The 26,376-nt window shown below is 45.4% G+C and overlaps 1 protein-coding gene across 24 annotated transcripts in view; it reads right to left on the bottom strand.

Annotated features, from left to right (window-relative positions):
- The window catches only part of CELF2 (CUGBP Elav-like family member 2), an 867,108-nt gene that overhangs the window by 23,312 nt on the left and 817,420 nt on the right, over positions 1-26,376 (bottom strand). For all 24 annotated transcript variants that reach the window (XM_030819314.1, XM_030819310.1, XM_030819322.1 and 21 more), the window contains one exon: positions 24,332-24,466. In XM_030819314.1, coding sequence (XP_030675174.1) covers positions 24,332-24,466 — 135 coding nt within the window. The remainder of the gene's footprint in view (positions 1-24,331; positions 24,467-26,376) is intronic.

Genomic DNA, 26,376 nt, shown 5'->3' on the forward strand with positions numbered 1-26,376 from the left:
TTTGGCTACATCTCTAATATATAGACAGGTTTAAAAACAACACAGCCTGATAATTTAAGTCTTTTAATAAGGGCATTTAGATTTTGTCCTATTTGTTCTGCTAATATTACATTTTTTTCTCTCCTTTCTGGCTGTCCTTTGAGACAGAGGCTCGCTCTGTCACCCAAGCTGGAGTGCAATGGCACGATCTTGGCTCACTGCAACCTCTGCCTCCCAGGTTCAAGTGATTCTCCTGCCTCAGCCTCCTGAGTAACTGGGACTACAGGCGCCTGCCACCATGACTGGCTAATTTTTGTATTTTTATTAGAGACAGGGCTTCACCATGTTGGCCAGGATGGCCTCGATCTCTTGACCTCGTGATCCGCCTGCCTTGGCCTCCCAAAGTGCTGGGATTAGAGGTGTGAGCCACCAAGCTGGCCAGGTTTGTCTTTCAATTCCATTTCCCCTCTCTACTACTTTGGAAGTCATGCATAGTATTTCTACTCGTTCATATGTGGTCATAAAAACTCTAAGTCAAGATCTTTAACTTATGAAAGTCAAAGTTACTTATCTTTGCTCTTTGCCAGAACAATTCAAGGATCTGAGAATACTTTAAGGCAAAAGAGCCCCCTCTGAACCCAGGTGTGGGATATTCATGTAGTCATGCATTTTACTTGTAGCCTGGTTTTCAGTTTTTTATTCAGTACTTCATTATTATTCTTTATACCATGTATTTAGATTTGCCCACATATTTACCACTTCCTTTGCTTATTATTCATTCTTCTTTCATCTGGGTTATTGATCCTTTAGTTTGAAGTTATATCCAATACAGCTTTGTGAGGGTCTATTGGTGAAAAAGTCTTTTAGCTTTGGTTTGTGTGAAAATTACATCTTTGTCCTAGTTCATGAAATATTTCTTTCCTGGATATTCGAGACTGACAGGTTTTTCCAAGCACATTTTACGGCCTTCTGACTTCCATTATTACTGTTGAAAGGTCAGGTACTGAGATGTTTGTGTTTCTTGGAGGGTGGTTTTTCTCTCTGTTTTAAAGATCTTCTCCTTGTCTTTGGTGTTCTGCATTTATCACTATGGTGCTTCCAAGTTTAGATTGATTTTTATTTTCCCTGCTTGGAATTCATCTGGATCCCTGAATATGTGGATTTTTGTTTCTACCTTTTATCAGTTCTGAAAAGTTCTTGGTTATTAGCTGCTCTTATATTGACTTTCCCCCGTTCTCCTTCTCCTTTCCACTAGGAATTTGGCTAGACCTAAGTTAGATCTATTCCATGTCACTTAACCTCTCATGTTCTGTTTCTCGGTTGGGCATCATCTCCAAAATCTGTGTTCCAGCTCACTACATTCTCTTTCAGTTGTATGTAATGTTCTGTTAAACTTACATCTCCAAATTTTACAATTTGATTATATTTTTTCATTTCTAGAATGTTATCAACATGCTTGGTCGTTTTTCATAATCAGTTGCTTTTTCACTTTTCAAAGTCTTTTAATATGTAAACATATTAGCTATATTTCCTTTCTGTTGTATGCTAATAATGCTAATATCTGAGGTCTAATAATGGTGGTGTCTAATAACGTCCCTGCTATTTCTCACTCTTGGTGCTTGCTTTACTTGTATTTTTTGTGGGTTTTTTTTGGTTGTGAGCTTAACTATCTTGGAACTTTATTTCTAGGAATAATTTGAGGCCTGGGTTGAAGATGGGTTCTTTCACAAGACGACTTACATTTGATTCTACAGGGTGCTGGAGGAAACTACAAGCCGGGGATACTTCAACTTCATGGCTTAGGATTTTTGGCCACTCAGATACAATCAAATTGGCTGGTAAACTCACGTGAGGGATGGTTTATTGTTATGAATTCTCAGAGGGAAATTCCCCTGGCCCTACCCAGCACTATGTTTTGAGATAGTCAGTTTTCCTTGTAGTTTTCTAGGGGGGAGTATTTTTTGTTCATTTTTACACTGAGAGGTTAGCCTTCTGAGGTTTCAGGCTCGTATGGGGAGGGTCTCCTATTAGATACCGCACAGGAGCCTTGGACTTTCTTGTATTCCTTATGGTTGGGAAAGCTGTGCGAACAGGTATTAGAATTTATTTGGTTTACCAAATATCCTTAAGGGGAAAGCCACCTTCAATATGCTACCCCTTCTCTGAGTTTCTTCTTTCACTTAATCATTGATTTATGAGTATTCTTTGCTAATTGACTAGTTATTGATGTCATTAAAAATATTTTTAAAAATCTTACTATACATTTTAGGGTTTCTCCCGGTGGGAGGGTCTTTCCAGTAATCTAGTCTGCCTGCCAGAAATAGAAGTCTCTCCTATTTGGGGTATTTTCTAGGGACTGCATCTGATGTCAGTCTACATGTAATAGTCCTTGCCAGATTGCTGTGCTAGTAAGTAGCATGTTAAAAACTATCCCTCGTACATGTTTGAATTCTAAACCAGTGAAAAAGGCCTGAACATTTTCACAAAATTTTAGGGTACACCAGGGAAATACTTCGAAAATAAGGATATCCGTGGGCCCTCTTTCCAGTGAAACAACTACAACAGATAATAAAAACCAACCACTTAAAGTCTCTGGAAATTGTCCTAAGTATATAGATGAAGAAATATTTTTCTCAAGAAGATTTATCAAATCTCAGTAAGAACAACAAGAATCCGTGGCAAGTGTGCTACAACCCACAACCTGCTCCCTTCCCTGGTACAAATCCCCTCCTCTGAAGCTCAGCATAAAAGAAGCTCTACCCTGGGTAGGTATGGCCAAGAAGATGGGGCTCCCTCTTCCCATAGCTCCAAATACACAGGGTTATGGTTTTTCCCAGGGAGGGGGACACTACCAACATTGACAATTCACAGCTCCCAACTCTGTGGCAGAAGCTCTATTCTAGACCAAGAAGCGGAGGGGTCCCTACCTCAGCCCAGCCTTTACTCATGGAGTGGAAGCTCTATGCTAGGCATAGCATTCTGAGAGTACTGGGTCCCATTCACCCCATCTCACTCACTGGGTGGAGGTTTTATGCTGGGAGAGGCAAGGAGAGAAGACCAGGTGCTCCTGTGCTCACACAGCACCCTTCCTGTAGACCAGAGGTGTCATTCACAGAAAAGCAGGCCACTGTCCCTGCACCACCTCCAGAGCAGGGAGAGATAGGTCACAAGAACAAAGGGCTCTGTAACTTTCCCTAAGGATAACTAATTATTTGGAACAGAGTATAGGAAAGTTCAAGCCTAAGGCACTGTCAGAAACAAGAGAAATTTTGTTGGTGCGCAATTAAGAGTAGGCAGTAGCTCCGTGATGGCAAAGTAGACCAGCTGAAAGCTTAGCAGAGAGGGCAGGGAAAGGGACAGCCAGAAAGAGTCCTCCTGGGATCAGAGCAGGCCTCAAGGACTGGCTGAAAGAGCACCCCTATGAAACGGCCCAGCCGCAATCAGAGCAGACTGTGGGGACAATCAATCAGAGCAGACTGTTGGGACAATTTATGCTCCAGGGCCAAAAATAATAGCGCAAACAACTGAAGATTAGTGGAGGCTAACAGCTGGAAGTGAAAACAACAGAGATACAACAGCCAGAAACTTAACAGAGATCAGGCAAAGAGGCAGTGAAAGGGAGCTGTCTGGAAGAATTTTGTAATTTAACAAAGGAAAAATAGGAATGTCACTCATAGCTCAAGGCTGTGGCCTCTGAGAAGTGACAGCAGAGGCACAGTGCAGGGGAATAGACTTCACTGAATTATTCTTGCCAAATCAGTAAGGAAATAAACACAAATGAGAAGCCAGTGAGGAAGGGGTGATGTGCAGTGGGTAAGGAGGATTAGCACCCAGAAGTGCTGTAACATCTACAATGTCCCGTTGTTAACAGAAAGCTATGATACATGCAAGGGAACAAGAACATGCAATCCGTACACAGGAAAAAGACAGCAGACAACAGAAACTGTGCGTAAGAGGGCCCAGATGTTAGACTTAGTGGACAAAGACATGAAAGCAGCTATTATAAATATGATGACAATCTAAAAAATCATGCCTAAAGGATTAAATGTATAATTATAATGTTTCATCAAATAATGTCAACAAAAAGGCTGAAATTATAAAAAGAAAAAAATGGAAATTCTTTTTTGCATTTTACAAAGTAAATTTCCTTCAACATTCATAAATCAACACAGTACATGCAAGTAAGTAGGACAGAGGCCATTGGCAATTCTAAGAAAATCATACTGCCTAGCATGTGATAGACATCTACTAGGCAAATGGCAGCATTTTAAAGTTTAACTTTCAGTAGGAAAGTGATGGAAATAAAAATTAGCCTAGACAGTTCACCATACAAAAGCAATTTTAAATGAGGGTAACTCCAGTGAAGTAATCTGCAAAATACCTATACAACTTTAATAAATAAATGTGACCTGAATTGAAATGACAAGTTTTAATGGGCGATATGTAATTTACTTGTGTCCTGATTAAAAAAATGGAAATTCTGGGGCTGAAAAGTAAATACCAAAATGAAAAATTCACCATAGGGCTCCACAGTTGGTTTGAGTTGGCAGAAGAATGAGTGAACTTGAAGATATATTGATAGAGATTTTACAATCTAAAGGACAGAAAGAAAAAAGAATGCAGAAATGAACAGAGCCTCACAGAAATATGGTACACCATTAAGCACACTAACACACATGTAAAGTATGTAATGCACGTACCAAAGATAAAGACCAGAAAAAAAATTTCAAGAGATAATGGCTGATAATTTCCCAAATCTGATGAAAGACCATAATCCACACATGCAAGGAAATAAACTCCAAGTAGGATAAATGGAAAGAAATCTATACCCTGGCGCATGACAGAAATATGTTGAAAGTTTAAGAGAAAATCTTGAATGGAGCAAGAGAAAAATGATTCATCATGGATCCCAGTAAGATTAACAGCTGACTTCTCAGCGGAAACAATGGATGAGAAGTTAGTAAGATGACATATTCAAAGTGCTAAAAAGAAAAAACCTATTAACTCAGAATCTTATATCCAGCAAAACACAAGACACAAAACACAAGACAGGCTGTTACTCTTCGTCTCTGCAGCTTGCACTGTGCAGAACGTCATCTTACAGCACAGACCTCACCAGTCTCCCCACCTTTTTGCACTGTAACTGAGGATGGTCACCTGCCTGCCTCTGTGGTGAGCAGGGGAAGGATCATGGTGTTTGGCTGGCATGGGGCATCACTGAGAAAGGCAGGAAAAAGGGTCCTGGCTCAGCCCCATTGCTACTGAAAAATGAAACTACAGCTCTTAATAAAGAACACAACTCTATAGTTTCATCAGCTCTTTTCAGTGGAATCTTAAAAACAAAACACAAAAAAACTGGAGGCAAAATGGGGTTTCATTAAGCCTGCCTTGGATTCAATCTGTTCCCTCATCGCCCCAACCTTCTGTTTCATTGTGTTTAAACGGAGGAAGAAGGGCACTGAATTCACCGGGTTGTTGTAAAGATTAAATAATCTACGTAATGAATTTGGCACTGTATTTGGCACCACTTTTAGATCATCAGTTACTAGGTAGAGGTTGAACAGAACAGACAAAATGAAATAGGATCTATTTTATGAAACAATGAAAGCAGGTAACACTTTTCTCCATTTTCATTTAAACATCTCCAACTGTTGATGACTGCACAGCCACTGATCTGGCTTCTGCTGGAGGACCTTCTTCCACCTTGCAGGAAATCACGGGAGGGCCCTGTATGCCAGGCTGTAACCTTTCTCTTCCTATGATGTCCACACTGTGAACTGATGGCCCAGAGATGCCGCCTGCTGTGCCCCCATCCAGCTGCATCCAGAGTAGTGCCTGTCAGAGCCCGCTTCTACAGAGTGCTTCACCCTGGGGCAAGGGAGAAGAGGCGCTGGAGGACGCCAGGCCTGGCTGATCTTGTGCTTAGGGATGACTTCTCAAATCCTTCAAGTCTCCAACGTGGGTCTGCAAACAGGTGTGTTGACGCCACACACTGCTCTCATGTGGATGACTCCCGATGGTGATGCCAAACAGTGAGTTGGATAGAGAACTCCTTGGGCACAGACACGCGCATTGCCTATAAGCACGGGGGAAGCCTAGTTCAGGGGGCCATAGGAGAGGTGGAGGTGGCCCCTTTTGTTATTGATGACAATGAATCGATATGCAAATTAGGTCTCTTTACACCCTGGCTTCCTATTTAAAAACTGGGAGGCTGGCTATAGTGAACTGGACATAATTTCTCACTTCTTACTACGCTGTTCTTAGACGGTCCCAGTAGAAAGTTGGGGAGAAGGTGAAGAAAAAGGAGGGAGAAGAATCAAGCATGAGACTAAGAAAAATTAACTAGATGACTTGCCTTAAAGTGGAAAGACTCCCTGTGCACTCTACATCATCAGACAATACTTTGAAAATTCACCCCAACTGGCATCTCAGTTGTAAGAGGATAGTTTTATTGCACATCTAGCCACCTTTAAGAACCTTTTGAATGTTAACAAAATCTATTTAAAGCATAAGAAAAACTCCAATTTGTCACACAGCCAACCTTGATCAAGTACCTAAAGACTGACCGTTCAGCAGACGCACAATTTAGAAAGAGGTCCTAGACAGAGACACATGCGGTGCCACCAACACCCAGACTCTCCATTTCTGTGTTGGCAGACTGGCAAGATGCTGCCTCGGACAGCCGACTGCATTCTTCCCACCTCAAATTCCTTCAGTCTGTGCTGAGAACTGTACCCTACGCTTTCTCACTTACAAGTTTTACAAAATGCCAAAGGAGCGTCTCAGGAGAGGTGTGGTCTATCAATGTTGGCTCATAATCTCCCAGAAACCTCTTCAAGCAGAGGCTGCACCATCCAAGCAAGAGGAGGCAGAACAAAGCCAAGAGAATCCCAAACGGAGGCTGCAAAGTGCACCTCACCTTGCTTGCACAGTGGCTGCAATAATTTGTATACGTCACATTTTAAGCCTGTTTTACCACTGGTTAAAACCTATCAATCAGGCGACGGACATTCAGGCCAGCTGGCTTGCTAGGAAAGAAAATGGTCGAGCAGGCAAGGATGGCCATGGTTTTATCAGCTCACATGGCAGACAAAGTCTGTGGCCTTTTGTGAAAACTGTTTGTGGGGCAGGGTGGGGTGTGGAGAACAGGAAAAGTGACGTGGTCCAGAGACCCCAATGGTGAGGATATGCCCACCTTGGCCTGGCCACAGAAGTTCTTTGCTTGTTTGACCAGATAAGCTCACTGTTGGAAAACTACAAATTGAGTAATCCCAAACACTAATCCCAACTGAGGGGATGGGATGAGTTCCTTCTCCTTAGAGCTGTGCTAGGTCTGGGATGAACACTACACCCAGAAGAGATTCTTGTCTTAGGTTAACACTGTAGGTCAGAGACGTAGTGCCTAGGTCATTAGGTGCTAGAAGATCACCGGGAATAACTCCCGTATAGTATCTCCAACAGAGCTGAGAGCTGGACCCAACCACTGCAGGGCCTTCCTTCTCTTCCTAATCCCACCAACAATAACAGGTAATAGGACATCTTTCAGACGGATCTTTTACTGCAGGTGGGATCCTCCCAGGCAAACTGTGAACTAGACTGGGTCTTTCCTGCACTTGAAAGATGAGGAAGCAGAGGCCCAGAATGTTGAAGGGACTGGCCCCAGTGTACCCGTGAGGGATGCAGGATGGGTGCCAGCACCCAGGTGTGGGCATGAGGACTCCACAAGGAGGCCAATGGCCTTTGCCACTTAGGGATACAGCAGTTGTGGAGGAAGGGCTGTTTGGAAGCTCTCTCAAACCAACCCAAGTAAATTTCCAGAGAGGCAAGGACCTGAGCTCCACTTTCCAGGAAAAAGTTCTTTTCTCTGCCATGTGGATAACCTGGACCACCTCCCCCAGCCCCTCACCAGCCTTGGATTTCCTGTGGGAGGAGGGGTGACTAATCAGACTGGTAGAACTGGGAAGGACCTGTATCCATTGGCCCAGGGCTGGGGGAGGGGCACCGAGTTGAACCAGAAGATGCCAATGTGTGTTTGACAAAGGCATTCCTGTTCTCTCTTCTCTCTGTTCAAACAGCACCATTCCTGGATAGGTAAATGAAGCTTATATGGGGCCTAAGGGCTATGTTTGGAGAGGGAGCTAAGAATTACTATTATGTTCTCTGTTCACCCCCCAGCCAACCCAAGACATCCATGTCCTGATTCCTGGAACCTGTGAATATGTTAGGTTACATGGCAAAGAGAAATTAAAATTGTAGATGGAATGTGCTATGGTTTCAATGTGTGTTCCCCAAATTCCATGTGCTGGAAACTTTATCCCCAATGTGGCAGGGCCTTTAAGAGGTGATTGGATCATGAGGGCTCTGCCCTCATGAATGGATTAATCCAATCATGAATTAATGGGTTAAGGAATAACAGGAGTGGAAGTAGGCCTTTATAAGAAGAGGAAGAGTGTCCTGAGCAAGCATGTTGGCACACTCAGCCCCCGGCCATGTGATACCCCGCACTGCCTCAGGACTGCAGAGTCCCCACCAGCAAGAAGGCCCTCACCAGATGCACTGCTTTGACCTGGGACTTCTCAGTCTCCAGAGCTGTAAGAAATAATTCCTCTTTAAAATAAATTACTTTCAGGTACTCTGTTATAAGCCACAGAAAATGGACTAGGAAAGTTGCAACTTGAGGTGGGGGAGATTATTGTGGATGGTCTGGGTGGGTTCTTGTAAAGGGAAGAAGGAATCAAAAGAGAAAAAATCAGAGACGGCAGCATGAGGACTTGCTGGCTCTGAAGATGGAGGAAGGGGCCATGAGCCAAGTAACGTTGGTGGCCTGCAGAAGCCGGGAAAGGAAATGGATTTACCTGAGAGCCTCCAGAAGGAACACGCCCTGCTGACACCTTGACCCTAGCCCAGTGAGTCTGCTGGGTTCCTCATCTACAGAACTGCAACATAACAAATGTGTTGTTTTAAGCCATGAGGTTGGTGGTAATTTGTCATCTCAGCAACAGGAAACATTCTCCAGCTCCACCATACTGAGAATAAAGCTAACAGTGAGCACAGCTAAGGTGTGAGTGCTTGCCACGTGCTGCTCATTGCCGAAAGCACGTCACACGCCTTAGGCCATTAAGTCCTTTACAGTTATCCTGTGAAGTGAAGTGGCGTGCGGAAGGTTGCACAACTCTCAGTGGCAGAGCCAGAACTTAAACCCCGGGGTCTGGCTGCAGAGAGTCAGCATTATGTTGATGTGGAAGTCAAGATTCTATTTTGCCTATTCCATCTATCTAGTGGCTACTGCAGAGATTTACTTATGGAAGCAGTGAACTTGCACTCACTCAGATTTGCCTTTAATTTTTTGGCTCTGTCCCTTCCAGTCTGTAAGACCTTAGGCCATCTGCTCCATTCAGCTGAGGCTTAGTGTTTATCCATGAAATGGGAGTAACACGCACTGCCTCTGCGGATGGGCGTGGCAATCCAAGAAGGCGGCACTGATGTCTGATACACAGCAGGTGATCAATAAACGTGTGTTCAGTCGATATCTGAAGGAGGAGAGAATCTGGGTATTCTGTCCTCAAAAGAGGAACTGCATCTTTACACTTCATTTTAAAGCACTTGCAATGAAGATTCAACATCTTCCTCCCCAGAGTGGCGACTGGATGGATGATGACTAATTTTGCAGTCTTTCTCATTAGTCTGGTCATTGGGAAGGTCAGTCTGTGTGTATAGTTTTGAGAGTGTCCCGAGAAGGGTGACCAGACATGAAAGTTGAGTTGAAAGAGAGTGAGCTGATAAGAGTAAAATTGAGCCTAGAGAGGCGAGGGACTAAGGCAAGAAACAGTCTTAGGTCTTGATGTGGGAAAGATATTCTTTGCAGCTCAAGAGATCAAAATTAGGATCAGTGGGTGGAAGCTGTTCAGAGGCAGATTTTAGTTTGATACAGAGGAGAGCCGGCTAGGGAAGAGAAGTCTTCCGCTGCGCCGCCTCCGAGGCACTCGAGTCCCTGTTTGTGGGGTGAGAAAGCAGATGCCTCCGACATGTATCAAGGGGTTTCTGTAGACCCTGAGGCTAGGCTTGATGGCCACAAGGTCCAAAAAGCCAACTTTTGAAAAGCTGTTATTGTTGTGCCAAACACACGCTGGCTTCATCTCCTGACAGAGAAAGAGAGGACTCTGCGAAGGCAGGATTCTAATGCTTCCAGGCAGAACTCTGGTGAAGGCTCCAACTTCCACTGCCCGCAGCACAACAGAACAATGTGAAAATCCCATGTCAATTTAGAGACCCGACAACAAAGGATCGACATAAATATATCAAGCCCCATTAAACTTAAAATGGAAACAGCTTTTACTTTCTCTCCCAGGGAAACCTATACTGCCACACCAAGCACACCCGACTCAATCCTAAATGACCAGATCACAGAGAAAGTCACCAAGAAAAAGACCACAGTTGTGTGGTGTCAAGTCCCTCTGGCCCGCAGATGCTCTGTAGGCCATTTGGTCAGAGTTCTCGTCTGGGGGGGGCGGGCCCAATCCTGTCCTTTGGGGGCACTGTAGCCACAGACACATTTAATGGAGAAGGTCATTATTGTAAAGTTACAGCCTTGCACCTCCCGCATCTGCACCACCTGGGGCTCCCCTCACTCCCGCTGAGTCAGACACTGGTTGTGGGGCTTGGGCATCTGAGTTGAACCAGCCCTCGGCGCTGCTTTTGCACGCAAACATTAGAGAGCCACGTGTGTCAGGACTGTCCAATGCCGTGCTGTCAAATTCCATCACGACTGGGTGAAAACTTGATTCTGAGGCATGAGAAGGTGAGGCTGCAGGGAGCGGGAAGGTTTGGTTTGTGACAGGAAAGGGCAACAGTCACTGGGCACCAAGGAACCCAGAGTCAAAAACTAGGTGAGAGTGGTAAGTTATGGTTCTGTTCTTCCAGAGGAAAAGAAACCCCACCAGAAGACAGCGTGTTGAAGAGCAGGGATTTGCTTGGCCCTTTCCCTAGAAACTATGAGAATGACTGGCGCAGCGGGCATTGAGCTGGCATCTGCTGAGCCGAGGAGGGGGCAGGCGGTTTCAGCGAAGGTGGAGGCGGCGGAGCTGGGTGCCCTGTCTGGCCCTCTCCACATGAGGCCCACGGACAAGGGCCTCGCACTCTACCTCCCGCGGCCTAACTGGGGGTCCTCACGACATGGCTGAGCCTGTGGCTCCACCCAGGACCCTCATCAAACCATTTCCTTCTGCTTATGTGCCAGAGAAAATGGGAAGAGCTTCAGAAACAGAGTGGGTAAAGCCAGTTGCTGCCATGGTGCCACCAGGCCAGGGCCAGAGAACCCCTCCGTTCCTCTGATGCAGCTCAGAAGCAGGGCTGCCGAGGGCCACGCTGAGCTCCCAGGCTGCCACTCTGCACAGGCAGGAGCGGAGGCCCAGTCCAAGCCCATCCTGGAGAAGCCCACCTCCCCGCACCGGAGCAGGAGCGGGGGTCCGGGGGCGGCGGGAGCGGGTGGGGAGGTGCGGTGGGAGAGGGGGTGTGTGTGCGGTAGCGGGGGAAGCGGGGGGAGGGGGTGAAGTGGGGGGGAGCGGGGTGGGTTGTGGGAGCAGGGCCTGCATAGGGGCTCCAGTGGGCTTCTTATTCTGTGTAGAAGGTGGGATGGTGAATACGACTCTTGATTTGGGGTGAGGCTGCCTGCGGAGGAAGTTGGGTATTCCTCCATCCTTCTAAAGATTCCAGATCCACCACGAAAGGGAGAAAAGCGGCAATGAGGGGCTTATCCATCTCTCACATTTGCCAGTTCTTTATTTAAAATATAATTCCCATATGAATGTTCCCCTTCCCCCTTGTCTTGTCTCAGCGTATCTGCAGGGCATGTCTAGCGTTAAGTCTGTCCCAGAAACTAGCTTGCTTTCTAGGAACAAATGCATTAGTGTTCTCATATTAACCCTACTTCCCACTTTCCTGGATAGCAAAATACTTTTTTTTAAAGCTACAACAAAACAACACTAACAGAAGACAGCAAGAATTTGCCTTCGGTGCACTCATTAAACACTTTGCATAGAACAATTAGATAGTGAAAACACAGTGGCTTTGTGATTTAGGAAATAAAATCATTGTAAACAGAGAAAATTGCCTGCATTGACCAAATATACTCAGGACACTGGAGGCCACGGTTGCCGTTTTGCCTCAAACGAGCTTGGATGTGGAATTCCAACTGCACAGGAAAAGATTGTAAGGAAGTAGGATAATTAAGCGATGACACAGGCATAATTGGCCAATCACAACCCTGGGGCATTAATATACTACGCCTCTCCTCCCATGAGGCCTAATTATTCCACAATAACCACACCTTTCATTTTAATTTAGTCCCTCAAAGATAGTTTAGGCAGGGAGGGGTGGGGTGACTGAGGAGGGGCGGGGTGATTGAGGAGGAGGAGGTAGGGTTGGAAAGTGACACCGGGCACTGCAGTGGTGAGGTGTAACCTCACACTCCCAGCCTGGAAGAGGGCACCTTCCCCAGAGACGTTGGTGCCCCTCTCTTTTGTTGCCAGTTCCGCTTCCCAAGGAAGCTGATGCCACCTGGCTTGGTGCAGTGCTGGGCAAGAGTCATCACTACTGATTCTCAGGAAGACTGGGAAGAGGAAAACTCAGTCTAGAGGGCCGGGTCTGGACTCAGAATGACTGCTGAGGTTTTATTCTATGGTGGCACACATGTGGACGGCGGGGAAGTGAGGGGCCAGCACCTGCTCCTCACGTCCCAAGCAGCTGTCCTGTTTTCATTGCTTTAATGTTCATTCCCAAAGGCTTGTGGAAGCTCTGTCTAGTGGATCTAAGAAATCTACTTCATGGGCTGTCAATAAACCAGGGTGCCTCCCTACCCGGCCTAATTTTTAGCATCTTCCCCAGTCCCGTAAAGACGGGCACTCATAAAGGCAGTGTGGGGCCACGAGTTTGGAAGAGTCCATTCATACTGGCAGTACACAGGGATCTCCTAAGAGCGGGGCAAATGAGAGGGAAAATCAAACCTCTTTTCCCTGCCAGTGATATTTTGCTTATGATTTACTGAAACAAAAGTATATACTTCCCCTTTAGCTGGCCCCAGATGTTTGTTTTTACAGATGGCCACGGAGAAGGACTGAAAAAAAAATGTTGAAGATCTCCTTACAAGGGGGACAATGTGTAAGTGGCGAAACCCAGAAATACGGTTCTGGGATCCCAGGAGTTCCTGCTTAGAATATGGACTGTCTCGTGGTGCGGTGGAGCTGTCATTTCACCTGTCACTAACATCCTGGGCAAACCACTGACTCTTGCAGGCCTCTGTTTCCTCACGTGGATCACAAAAGAGGCAGTTGGATACGTAACAGCAGCTGTACCATTTAATGATGGGACCAGGCTCGGGCCTCTGAAGAGAAAGGGCAAGGACAGGGGCTTCTCAGGAAAGCAGGCCCATGTCACCGTGTCACTGACAGCCCGTCTGAAGTCTGGCCTTCCTGTGGGGGGTTGGGGGGCAGCTTGTCCAGATAGAGAGAACATCATTTCTGGGAGGCAGATGTTCCTCTGGGCAACATGACCCCAACGGTAGCAGGGGGCAAGAGGTCACCTGGCGCAGCCCAGGGTCATCACAGCAGGGCTGCAGGCTTGCTGGGGTGCCACGTGCACTCAGTAGGACTGCTGCCCCTGCAAGGGCCCGGCGCAGAGCACGCACCGCCCGCCATGTGGCCCGAGATGCAAACCAACAACTCCCCAAGGGCCTCAGGCCTGACGCTTAGTGCGGAAATCCTGCCTGGACACAGCAGTCTTGCTCTGTTTAACCCAGTCATACCATTTTGTATTTGGTAAGGAGGGGATGTTGGTTCTAAGAGCTCAAGTGGCATTTGTGGTAGGTAGAAAGTTCACCGTTCCCTTGAATGGCAGAGCACAAAAGCAGAAAGGAGTGAGGAAACTGTCTTCTCCCTGTATTTATGTCCTAATTTTTAAAGGAAAGGTCGGGAGATACCTGTTTTCCAAAGGCAAGAGATTCAGAGAAAAATATCATTGGGCCTTATTCTAGTTTTAACCCAGTTAAACATCACCGGACCTTATTCTAGTTTTAACCTAAACATCATCAGCCCTCATTCTAGTTTTAACCTAGTCTTCTGTTCTCCAGAGCTGCGGTATTTCGTATCACTCTAAAATAATGAAACAATCTTTCCCATATGATACTTAAAGATAATCTTTTTAAAAAAGCACCAGTATACATTTATAGAAATATAAATGTGTGTATATATAAACCTCAATGTTTCCACAAGAAAAGTGAGTATTAGCAATTAATTCTATTTCACAACTGAGAAAATTAAAGAAACATTACATTACTTGCTCCAATGACTCTTGATCAAGATGTCTACATACTCTAGAAAGACAAATAAAATTAGAAATCCTCTATTACATTCTGTAGGTTGACTTTTTCTTAAACCTCTGCCCCGGTATGAGTTTTTCCTTCTAGCCCCAGATACATCAATTCTTGGCCCATATGTGATATAAGTACCCTTCTGTCCTAAATTCTTGGCATCCTCCCCAATCCTGACAGAGGCCGGTGTTCCCTCCCTCAGGCTGCACCACCTGCTGACTCAGCCCTGATTCGGGTTTGTGCCTATTGGCTTGTGTGCTAGTACCAGGTCGAGATGGCACCACAGGCCAGGGTGCTGCTGTGGGGGCTCCTCCCAGGGGGAGATGACACGTGACCCGACCCTCAGCAGGCAGCATCCCCCTCGCCACAGGAGGGATGCGCTGGGGGCCGAGCTCATCCCTCCAGCCAGCCCTCCAACTCTAGTCCAGCTTTCAGCTCTCATTGGCCTATTTCTGTTTTCCTTTGTTCTGGCTCTTCTCTTTGGTCTACAAATATGTTTTATGTTTTCTCCATCTTAAAAACATAAAAACTTCCTCCTCCTAGTGACCCCAGTACTTTTACAGATTTTTCGTGTTCTTTTGTTTTTTTGAGATGGAGCCTTGCTCTTGTCACCTGGGCTGGAGTGCAGTGACGTGATCTCGGCTCACTGCAACCTCTGCCTCCTGCGTTCAAGTGATTCTCCTGCCTCAGCCTCCTGAGTAGCTGGGAACTACAGGTGTGCACCACCATGCCCGGCTAATTTTTGTATTGTTAGTGTAGACGAGGTTTCACCATGTTGGCCAGGCTGGTCTCGCATTCCTGGTCTCAAGGAGTTCCTCAAGGAACTCCTGCCTCAGCCTCCCAAAGTGCTGGGATTACAGGTGTGAACTGCCATGACTGGCCCCATTACAGATTTTTAAAAATATTCACATTTCATGAATGTGTCATATAGAATTGTGTCCTCTCTCACTGCCTACAAAACTGTCAACCACTGCGGTGAAGCAGCCACTCTGGGGAGAACTCACTCCCCAACTCAAACTTCAGTCAGCTCTTTCTGCCTTTTCCTCCTCCAGCCCTGTCGTGTTTGGCTTCCCTGACACTGTGCTACCCTGAAAGCTCCCTTTCCATCCCCTGGTCCCTCTGTTCCACAAGCACAGACATCCCCCAAGGCTTTCTGCACCTGGTCCCCGCCTTGCCTTGCTGGTGATTTTGGCCTGATGACCTCACCCCTCCCTGGGCTTAGGGCAGCCCGCCTGGCCTCTGCAGGTCAGTCTCAATCTGCTCTGCAGCTCCGGGCTCTGGTCAGCCTGATGGTCACACATCCAACTGCTGCTGGACAGATTTCATGGAATGTCCATTCATGTGCATTTGTGCTCTCCATGTGCCACGTCCGATCATTTTATATGACAGCTTCCTCCTCAACTCTCCTCACAACTGAGAACAGTGCTCCACTGGCCACCCAGGCCCAACACACCAACATCATTTTTCCTCCTTTCCTTTTGTTCTCCTTCACATCAAATGGGTACCTCAGTCCAGTCACATAAGAAGTCCATCATTCTTGGGCCTAAAGTCCTGAAATGGCTCTTCACTGCTGACAGGAAAAGTCCCAGCTCCTGAGCCCCGGCTTTCAGGGTCCTTGGTGGGCATCCTTGTCCATATGTCCATGCTTGTGAAAAATGAGATGAACCTCCATTTGCTGATTAAATGCTATTTATGCATTTTCACACATTTGAAGTATCTTCCATTCTGCTTCTACTTTTAAAAATCCTACCTACCCTGAACATTTTGGCTCAAATGTCAACTCTTCTACTAAAATTTCCCTTACTTCCTTGGGGCAGAATCTCTCCTGTCACTGACCCCTGTACCTTACCTGCCTTCCTGCTCTCCACCTGTGCTATACAGGTCGGTGCATTTTGCTTGTGTTTGTAGGTGGCCACTGCATCTAGTTGATGGTGACTGGTTCTCAGGATTAAACCACATCTGAACTAAAAATTTCCATTTGATTGCTTTCAAGACTGAAGAAATGGAACTTACAGAATACGCTTCTGGGAAGTTGTGACTAGGATAAAGCTTTGCTGATTTTCCCACCTAATATAACACAATTAAGCAACACATGCTTTTCACTAGTGCTAGTGGTGGCAACATGTTTGTATCATACAAGATCACAGAAAATTTAGTGGGAATAAAAATCTCATTAAGTGTTTGGACAGAAAACACAGCCTGAGCTCATACAAACATCACAAGGGGATCTGATGTGGATTTGCCACAATACAGAAGACTGTGCAAAGCAATATTTAAAAACAAATCACACTTGGCACAGAGTCCAGCGCCACCAACAGCAAAAAGCAAATACATGAAGAATTAGAGTCGATGTCTGCACTATTAAAACGAGAACAATGTGCTTGGTGAGTGGCAGCCCTAAGATGCACGTGAGGATCTGTCCACCCTGGGGACGAAGGCACCCGCAAGGAGAGCTCAGGGCACAGGTGGAATCTACTTGCATAAATCCCAGCGTGGGCTCTGTGGTGAACGGTAAATAGCTCTACCCCCACAGCTGTGCGGCTTTATTAAGCTTTAAATTGGTTACAGACTATTAAGAGACTCCAGCCTGCTCCAGGTTGGGGCATCGCACAAACTGCCTGCAGTGTCCATCCACTCACTGGGCAGAAGTTCATTCCACACCCAAACTCCCCGCACACGCAGGGCCCTCAAAACCCTTCTGGGTGGGAGGGGTTTGCATGCTCTCTCCTCCTTTAGAAGCAGGATGATCAATGCCAAATAAAGGACATTTACTAGGAAGACACACTGTTTCCAACTACTGTTTTCCCCAACAATATCAGTCTTACATGCCTAAGAACTTTCAAACCACTTGGTTTTCATGTCATGCTTCTGTCGAGAAGCCACAGAGCAGTCCGAGCAGCAGGGCCGAGTGCTAAACCCTCTCGCTTTCTGGTTTGGCCACTTGCAGTTCTACCCTAAGGGGGGCCCTAATCCCAGCTCTCTGCTGCACTAAACACACAGAAAGATGGTACAGCTCAAAGGAGAGGAAGAAAGGAGAGAAAAGAGTTTCCCTCTCCCACTCTTGGTCTCATTCACAAAATTTAACGTAAGATATGCAAAATATTGGTTATGATGTTTTAAGAGTGTAGAAGTTACAATTTATACTTAAAGGCTACTCAAATTGTTTTTGCCATGGTGTGAATTCAGTAAAATGATGCTTTTCTTAAAAGCTGATGCTGGAAGAGAAAGGACATAAGGGCAGGAATCTTCATCAGCTTTGTCTACTGATGTGTCTCCAGTGCTGGAACAGTCCCAGGCACACAGATGCTTGATACATATTTGTTGAATGAATGAAAAAAAAATCTATCAAGAGGTGACAATCACTACAGAGTCATTTTATTTATGGGACATGTTATGTAATGTGTGACTCCATTAACATTAATGAAAATAAAGTGAGCCCCATAATGTCAAGAGCAAGACAATTTTCAGAAAAGCAGTGTAAAATGTTGAAACTTGCAGGAAATGAGCCAAGACTGGGAGGTCAGTGCTCTTTCTACTGCAGCAATAAGAGTGTAAAGAAGTTAGACTGTCAGCACCATAGGAAAGCTAAAATAAAAAATAAAAAGACATTTGACAGATTTTTTTTGTTGTTGTTGAGAAAGAGTCTCACTCTGTTGCCCAGGCTGGACTGCAGTGGTGCAATCTTGGTCACTGCAGCCTCTGCCGCCCGGGTTCAAGTGATTCTCCTGCCTCAGCCTCCCGAGTAGCTGGGATTACAGGCACCTGCCACTGCACCTGGCTGATTTCTGTAGTTTTAGTTGAGACTGGGGTTCACCGTCTTGCCCGGGCTGGTCTTGAACTCCTGACCTCGTGATCCACCCACCTTGGCCTCCCAAAGTGTTAGGATTACAGGCGTGAGCCACCGCGCCTGGCCGTTTGACAGACTGAAACCCACACATGAACAGCCCATTTTACCAACTGGCTTGACTCTGCCTGATTGAGACACTTAGCCACTAGTGGAGGGAAGAATGGTCTGCCTTGAGATTTCCTTCTTTCTCCTAAGAATAAACAACGACAAAAGATGGGTGTAAGCAGAAAAAGAGGACGGTAAAGGCTCAGGCCATCTTCACAGGAATAACTGGTCCCCTGCACTTATAAAACGCCCTGTATTTTGTAAGTGTGGTATAAGTAAAAAATACTCTGAAAAGCTAAATGGGGCCTTGCTTATATAAGCAGTGTGGGCAGGCACCGGAAGACTATGTGGAGTTAGCAGTGCACACAGAGTTAATGGACACTTTCTGGGGATGATCTGCCGTGATGTTATCTTTCAAAAGCACACATTAGAGTAGGTGGTTCTTCTGAAGATGAAATGCCCTTCTCTGATACCAGACTCGTACTTATTCTATATCATGACATCAGAACATTTTGAAAGCCACTATTTGTAAAATAAGCTGCTCCTGTAATAAAAAGACTGCTTCATATGATTGTTTTGGTGTAAGTTAATACTGATTTACTCTTCAGAAACCTGTTGGACCTGAGTATTCACCTGTAAGGTGAAACCAAATTGCAGGTTTGGTTCTTGAGGAATCCAGGCAGAGGCACGCCTTACAGGTGAATTGGGTGGGTGCGCTGACCCTGCCAACGTCACCGTGAGGGACTCAGCTACCTCCTTAGAGATGTGTGTGCTGTACTAGACTGAACAGATGGCCCTTAAACATTTATCTTTGACAATTTTTGCTTCGCTATTCCACTGAATTAAAAAAACAAAAAACAAAAAACACTTGAGGGCCTGTGTCTGATGTGCTGTTCCAGATGCAAGGGGGAATTATGAGTCAATAACACACCATCCCTACTTTAAAAGAACTCACTGGCTAGAGGGCGAGACACAAAGCGAGTGCCCACATCACCGTCCTGCAGACAACAGGGTCAGTGTTGGTGGAGGGAGGCCGAGTGTGCCCCTGGGAGCACAGGGGAGGGGCGGCATCTGCAGAACGCCTGGCCAGCACTGACACTCCAGCCCTCTCCACCCCTGGCCTCAAGGAGCCCGACAGCTCCTCAGGAACCTCTGCACTGCCCCAGGTCTAAAATGAGCTAGGTACTTATTCAGCAATACGATGCGCAAGTGATCAATCCTAACTAGAAGGCTTCATGGTAGAGCTAGCATTTGCATTGATTCATAAAAGTAGTAGGTTACTGAAAACAGTTTTTACTAATTACCGCCAAAAATCTTATTATGGTTTAAATTACAGAAGCAGCATAAACTATACTTTTTATAATGTACATTAGAAACACTTTTATACCCACCCACACTATTCTTCTCAAGAACGGGCACTGCAACAAATTAGTGACGTATTAGATTTTTGTGGGAGGAAATGGGAGAGATGTTCTAGGTAGAGAAGCCTGCAAGAATAACGGTGTAACGGTGTAAAGGCCGACGGCGTGGCTGGGGTATGGGGGGTGGCCTGATCTGGGCGAGCGTGTGCTGGCTGGATTCTGGACGGAAGGGCGGAGGTGGTCCAGGTGGACCCTGAATGCCACACTCAGGAGTTTGTTTCACTCCAGTCTAGACCACAGTTGCCAACAGCGTGCAACACAGACAGAGGGAAGGGGCCGAGTTGGAGGCTGTTCCAATAGTACAAGGGGAGAGAAGATGAGGGTCTCTTCCAGGCTCCTGTTGCTTGGGAGGGAAAAGATGCTTCACAGGGAGAACTGAGGGGCTGATGAGGCGGGCTGATGAGGCACGCAGCTGAGCCAGGGGCCAGGTGCAAAGATCAGCGACCAAGGCATATCAGCCACTGGGACAATCCATTTAGCAGGGTGGGGCAGGCAGCAGGTGGGGCAGGCAGCAAGAAGGGCAGGTCTGTGGGGCAAGTTTAGTTCTCGACTCTGAGGTTGTGGGACCACTGCAGTAGTCTTGGGGAGACAGACTCTTTGTCCACCTGTCTGTCCCTCTCTCCTGCCCCCACTCTTTCCCATCTTGTGCATGTCACCACTTGGAGGGGGCAGTGCAGGCCCCAACTCATTTTTATGTATTTGCCCTGCATGAACTAGAAGGCTCAGAAATGTGGGTTAAACCAGCTTATGCATCACACCTCTTTGCCTAATGCAAGTTCTCCTCTGATGCAAATGCAGACATATATTGAAGGTGGCGACAAAGCCTCCTGTCAATGGAAAGGCCACAGGATAACTTCAAGGGTGAATTCTCATTTCCCACTGCTCATTCAGCTGCTTTGGTGACACAGGTGTGCAAGAACAACAGTCACCGTCCATCAGTCATGACTATGTGAGGCGGGCAGGGAATGCCTGAACGACGTCCAAACACCTCCAATCGCTGTTACCCTCAGATAGTCAAAGAGGAAGTGTCACCATTTCCTTGAAGCTTTGTGTTTGTCACAGTCTTCAAGGAAGCTGGGGACACCTTGAAGATGGGGAAAATACCACCCAGAATTCAAAGTGATAAGCCACTTTGAAGAGCCGTTTGAAGAGCCAATGGTGGGAATGAAAAAATGCTTCCTAGCATTTTAGAATGCCTTGTACTATGGGAAGAACCAGTCTACGATCCTGGAATGTGTACTTCGTCAAGTCTGCACTTAAAGAAGCATTTGGAGAATTTTAAAGCATCCTTTTCTTTAAAAGAAAAAGACAGAAGTTCAGCGGAATAACACGGTACGTGAATGCAATATATTTTAGACCAAAAAATATTCATGTGTGGGAACAGTAACAGTCTCTTCAAGCTCTCAAAATTACCAGACAAAACCAACTCATCTGCAAGGTGAATGGAAGACAAACATTATCTTCTTTAATACCTAGCTACGCCCCTTCTAGACAATTTGCCTCTTACATAAACAGAGACATAGTCCTCAAAAACAGGTTAAAAACTGGGTAACAATAAATGACCCAAGAATTAATTAACTAAATAGGAGACTGGGGTAAACAAAGGAAAAATTATCATATCAAAATAAAAGACAAGAAACATGATTAAATTAGGCTTCAAAAGACCCGTGAGAAACTCATAAAAGGCGTAATATGCACTTACCTGGTTTTTATTCTTTCATGATTTAATTTCTAATTTTATTCACTACCATCTGATAATTGCATGAAACACTTATTTTAACCATGGGCAATTTAAACTATTTTAATTTTTATTTCAAGGCCATGAGACAAAGGAACCTATTTATTGCCTAAGGGGATTTTTTTAACAAAAATTAAAGCTTAATCTTTCATGTTTTAAAGCCAAGACTCTTTAAAATCATTTATAATAATGCTGTAGGGAGACTTTTCCTGGGTATGCAAAATTGAAATGATAAATTTACAATTATTAAAAAAATTAATAGTTTGGGGGATTGAATTGTCCCTTTGCTTTCCAGATGAATTTATCTGAAGCTAAGAGACACGCTTAAAAACAGGGTAAACCCCAGGCCTGTGGAGGAGAGATGGGATGAGGCTTCCCTTCAACTCACGGGGCGAGTGAACTGGCTCATGGTCCAAATAGTGTGCCCAGTCTATTATTATTTAAAAAGCACATAATGGCAATTGCCTTGGGAATGGCTTTCGACCCCTTTTATCTTCTAGGAAATTGCCCTGATGAAGTGGAGATTCATGAATTCTACTAACCACATTTTCTGTGACTTTCAAGAAGTCCCTGATGGAAATTAGACAAATAATTTACTTTCACCTAAACACCAGATTTTTTAGTTACACTTAAGAAAAATAATTGAATTGCAGATTTCAATCATTGCTGCTGCTACGCTTCAGGATTCTAATAAAATACTTTCAGTTATTATGCAAAGCATTCCTCAGTAGAGAAGAGAAAAATCGCTCTCAGTGACACCTAAGCGAGCGGCGCGTTCTGAAGGGCAGGAAGCCTCTTCCAGAGCAGTCAAGGCACGGACGCTGCACTGGTGTGGTTTTGACTCCAGCAGGGAGCAAGGCTCATCCCACAACACATATTCCTTCACTGCAGTCTCAGGAAAAAATTGAAAACAGTCACATACGTTTAAAATTCCTTTCCGACCAACACCTAGGCCATCGCCCTAGGCCGTCTGAGTAGCCCACGTTTTTTTTTCGACGGAGTCTCGCTCGTCGCCCAGGCTGGAGTGCAGTGGCACTATCTCGAGTAGCCCACGTTTTAAGAATGTTGCAACAAGCTCACACACCTCCCGACGTGGGCTGGAACGGACGCGGTCCACCACGGAGCCCCCACTCCGCTCTCCCCCGCCCACTGGCTCTGTCCTCTGCCTCAACATGCGCCATGGCTTCCATCACGGAACTCAGGTCTCTGCTCAAAGGTCACCTCCTCCAGTCCCCTTCCCCCTTTTTCAGTGGGATTCTGTCACAGATCTGTCACTCATTGCTTTGCTTCTTGTCCAAGTCCCTGATGGACTGAAGGACTCCCGAAGGTAGGCAGCGCGTCTGTCCTGCTCACACCACAAAGCACTTCCGGGATATGATTTTTGAGTTATATTAGCTACATTGATCAGCCGACAGCTGCTTCTGCATTTGGCTTCTTAAACTGTCAAGCCTCCTTCAGACTGAAGATGCACCAAAATGCATTCACAATACTCCGTGCTATTTTGGGGTAATCAAAGTGCTCACAGGGGAGAAAAAAATCCCACCTAAGAAAATACATTTTAACCTGATTTATGAAATCTAAGTTGGGAGGGTCGAATTTTCATTTTTTTTTAATGACTTATTTTTATGAAGGGGAAATCTATCACGTTAAAAATGTTTATTTCTCAAAAGGGATCATTACAGGATTTACTTAAATAAGTTGATGTGTTGCACTGAAGCTATCACTTAATTTCCTGAAATTAAGGGTGACAAAGTTGACTTTTCAGGAATAGTGTTTATTATATTAGATGAGGCCCTCATATAGTAACAGTATGTTTTTGAAGACACTGTACACAGTGAAGTCAATACACCTGCCATGCGATTTCAGCACATTACAGGGAAATCCACCAGCTTCTCCTAAACATCTCTCAGACTTCTCCCTTGAAACAATCCCCCAGGTGAAATGTCTTAGATACACAATGTTTTATGCAGAGACAAAGGGCAACTGCTCTTTCGAGAACTGCCAGCTCTAGGAACGTGCCTCATTCCTCCCTCAAGTCAAAAGCCCTAAAACAGCTATTGTGGAGTGGGCTGTAGCTTTTGATGTGTGTTTCCTGAAAACACACATAATATTTTTTCATTAAAGTTTTTCCAACACTTAGCTAATCTTTGGGGCACAGCTGATAGGGGGTCATGGGATTTTGAAAGTTAGAGGGAAGCTTGGAGACTGTTCAGGCCATCTCCTTCATGTAACAGAAAAGGAGGTGAGATCATCTATTGAGGTCTGGAAAACTCAGAGAAGGAAAACCAGTGAAACATTCGACTTTTTTAAATTAAAAAAAAACAAACTCAAATCACGGTATCTAAGCAACCACATTCTATCTGGCTTGTATGAAAAGACAACTGGCATCTGCTTTTGAATAAGGCAACACAATTTGTGAAGAAAAAAAGACTTTGAATGACACACCCCAGAACCTGACCAGAAATGAGCAAAGATGTTCCTTACTGGACCGTGGATTTTAAAATCAAATGTGATGGATGGAGTTGGTGTGAAATGTAACATGGGAATGATTAGGAATTTTGAAAGAGAATTCTTACATTGCTTTTTTGAAAAAGGACAGAACAAAGAAAGACTAAGAGACGGAGGCTCTTCATAGTGGTAACAACTTAACTAGTGTTGAATGGACTAGTTAGTGTTTAAAACAGAGTAAATGTGTGAGAACGGCTTGCACAGTGGATTCTCGCTGAAAACTTTTTCTCATATTATCCATGGAAAATAAAAGACAAATTTGAACTTTGATCATTTTTAAAAATGAAATAACCCAATGACATAAAGCAGCCCAGTGTAGCATCCCAGCTCCAGGACACGTCTAGCCTCACCCTTTGCACCTGGAGGCACAGGAAACCTACCTGCCACTCCTGCTGCATCACCTGCAAGGGAAGAGCACCCACCACACTCACCGGGACTTGTGAGGGCTCCCAGGGCACTGCTCGTGGTAGAGAGAGGGTTTGCATTGGTGCTGGTGGCTGAGGTCTGGGCCGCAGCTGCAGCAGCAGCCAGCGTCGCCAGGTTCTGCAACTGTAAAGCATTCATGCCTGTGGAGGGAAGAGAAAGCTACTTTTAGCAAGAGGCCTCGCACTTCTACAGTTTCCAAACAAGAGCGGGCTCATCCAATCGTCAGGACACATGATGAGAGCAGATGACCCTGTGCAAGGTCACCTGCTTGGGTGGGAGCCGGGCTCTCCAGCCGTCTCCTCCACGGCCACCGCTCTTTCAGTTCTCTTTGATGCAACCACTCTTCCTAGAGACCGCATACGAAGAAAGGGCTCCTGAATCCCGCCCCGTAGTTTTCCCTGGCAGAGCCTGCACTTCTCCCTTGCTAACCAGTATTCTCAGCCCACGGCCTTCCTGCCATGCTGTAGAGATAAGTGGAAAAGAGGAGAGATTTCGGTGCTGACTGGCCAGAGTAGCCTTGTGGACTGGCAACTTCTATGACATAGCTGCCAAGACATGGTGAGAGCAGCTGGAGGAAGGGCTTCAAGGTAAACTCAATCCCTCAAAACGAGGTATTCCAGAAGAAACTACATTTTACTGGAAGCTGAGCTGGTATGGGTTCTAAGCCTGTTAATCTATTTCTTGATAGTGAGCGGCAGCATTAACTGAACCCCACCTCGAAGGGTTGTTGTGCAGATTAAATAGGATGATGACAGCAAATTACTTTGGCACAACGTAAGTGCTCAATGAATGTCACCTTTTATTTTTGTTACTGCTATTGCCACTGAACTTCCCTCTCCGGATTTAAGTGTGAACCCTTAAATGTGTCCATAGGGAGTTCAAATTTCATATTTGATGAATACAAGAATGACTGAATAGAAATGGCTGCACCTTAATAGTTTTATTTGTAAAATATTTGTATTTACCTTTTAAAGGCATTTATATTTTAAAGAGGGACTTTAGAATAAATGTGTGACTCATGAAAATTATGAAAAAAAAAGAAATGAAAATTAGCATGAACATAGAGTGGGGATTAGCCGAGAGATTTGGGGCAACAATCTAGGGGTGGGCTCAGCCCTGGTGTCTACACTGGATAGTTAGTTTATCTTTTCTCCCTGTAGCCCGCTTCCATCTCTCAGTCCAAAGGTTCTCTGAATGGTCAAATTATGTTTCTGTGATTCACTTCACCGGAAGACTGCACATGTGAGAAGCATGAAACAATGGTTCTCTCCCTACACAGGGGAACTGAAGATAGAAAGATGGTGGACTTCAGCTTCATTTTACCTTCTTCGCTGGTCTTAAGTCCAGATACTTAATCAGTATCTATAGAGCAAATGTAGTCTTCTTTAGGGAGAGTGCCCTGAGAGCTGCTTCCGTAATGTGTGTATAGGGGCGTTGGTGGAGGGATGAGAGAATGTTCTAGCAACATACACGTGTAAGCCCCCAGCCATGGACGCAGCTCAGTGCCTGGCTGCTGAGTGCTCTAGACAGCACTCTTCTGCTCTTCTGCCCTGGCCTCCTCAACCAGGGCGCATTTCCACTTAGAAAAAAGTTCCTCCTGTCTTGGTTGCTAAATGGATTTGCATTTTGTCCAAAGTGATACTCTATCTTCTTCCAGGAGACATCCAGACCTTTTGGCTTAGGTTGAAAGCCAAGCACCTGCTTTTCAAAACCTACTTATTTCACAGGGATGCTTGAAAGTGGGACAGAAGTATTTGTGTAATCCTGTGAATTTCTGCAAGAAAAGGGCAGACTTCTGGCAATCCTGCTTTATCAAGTGAACACAATCAAAAGAAAGCACTCTCTGGTTTTCTCTCATCAAGGGTCACACAGTGCCATATTCATGAGAACGTGGGTGTTGAGAGGCCCTGGTCTCATTTTTCAGTTTTACTTTAGGAAAATGGAGGAAATATGCAAGTTGCCTGGCCCTACTGCAGACCAACATGGCCCCAGCAAGGGGATCTGTTTCCTACAAACACATGAATGCATGTTTGACTTGAGTGTGAGGGAG

Source organism: Nomascus leucogenys, chromosome 9 (genome assembly GCF_006542625.1).
Source record: "Nomascus leucogenys isolate Asia chromosome 9, Asia_NLE_v1, whole genome shotgun sequence".
Lineage (NCBI taxonomy): Eukaryota > Metazoa > Chordata > Mammalia > Primates > Hylobatidae > Nomascus > Nomascus leucogenys.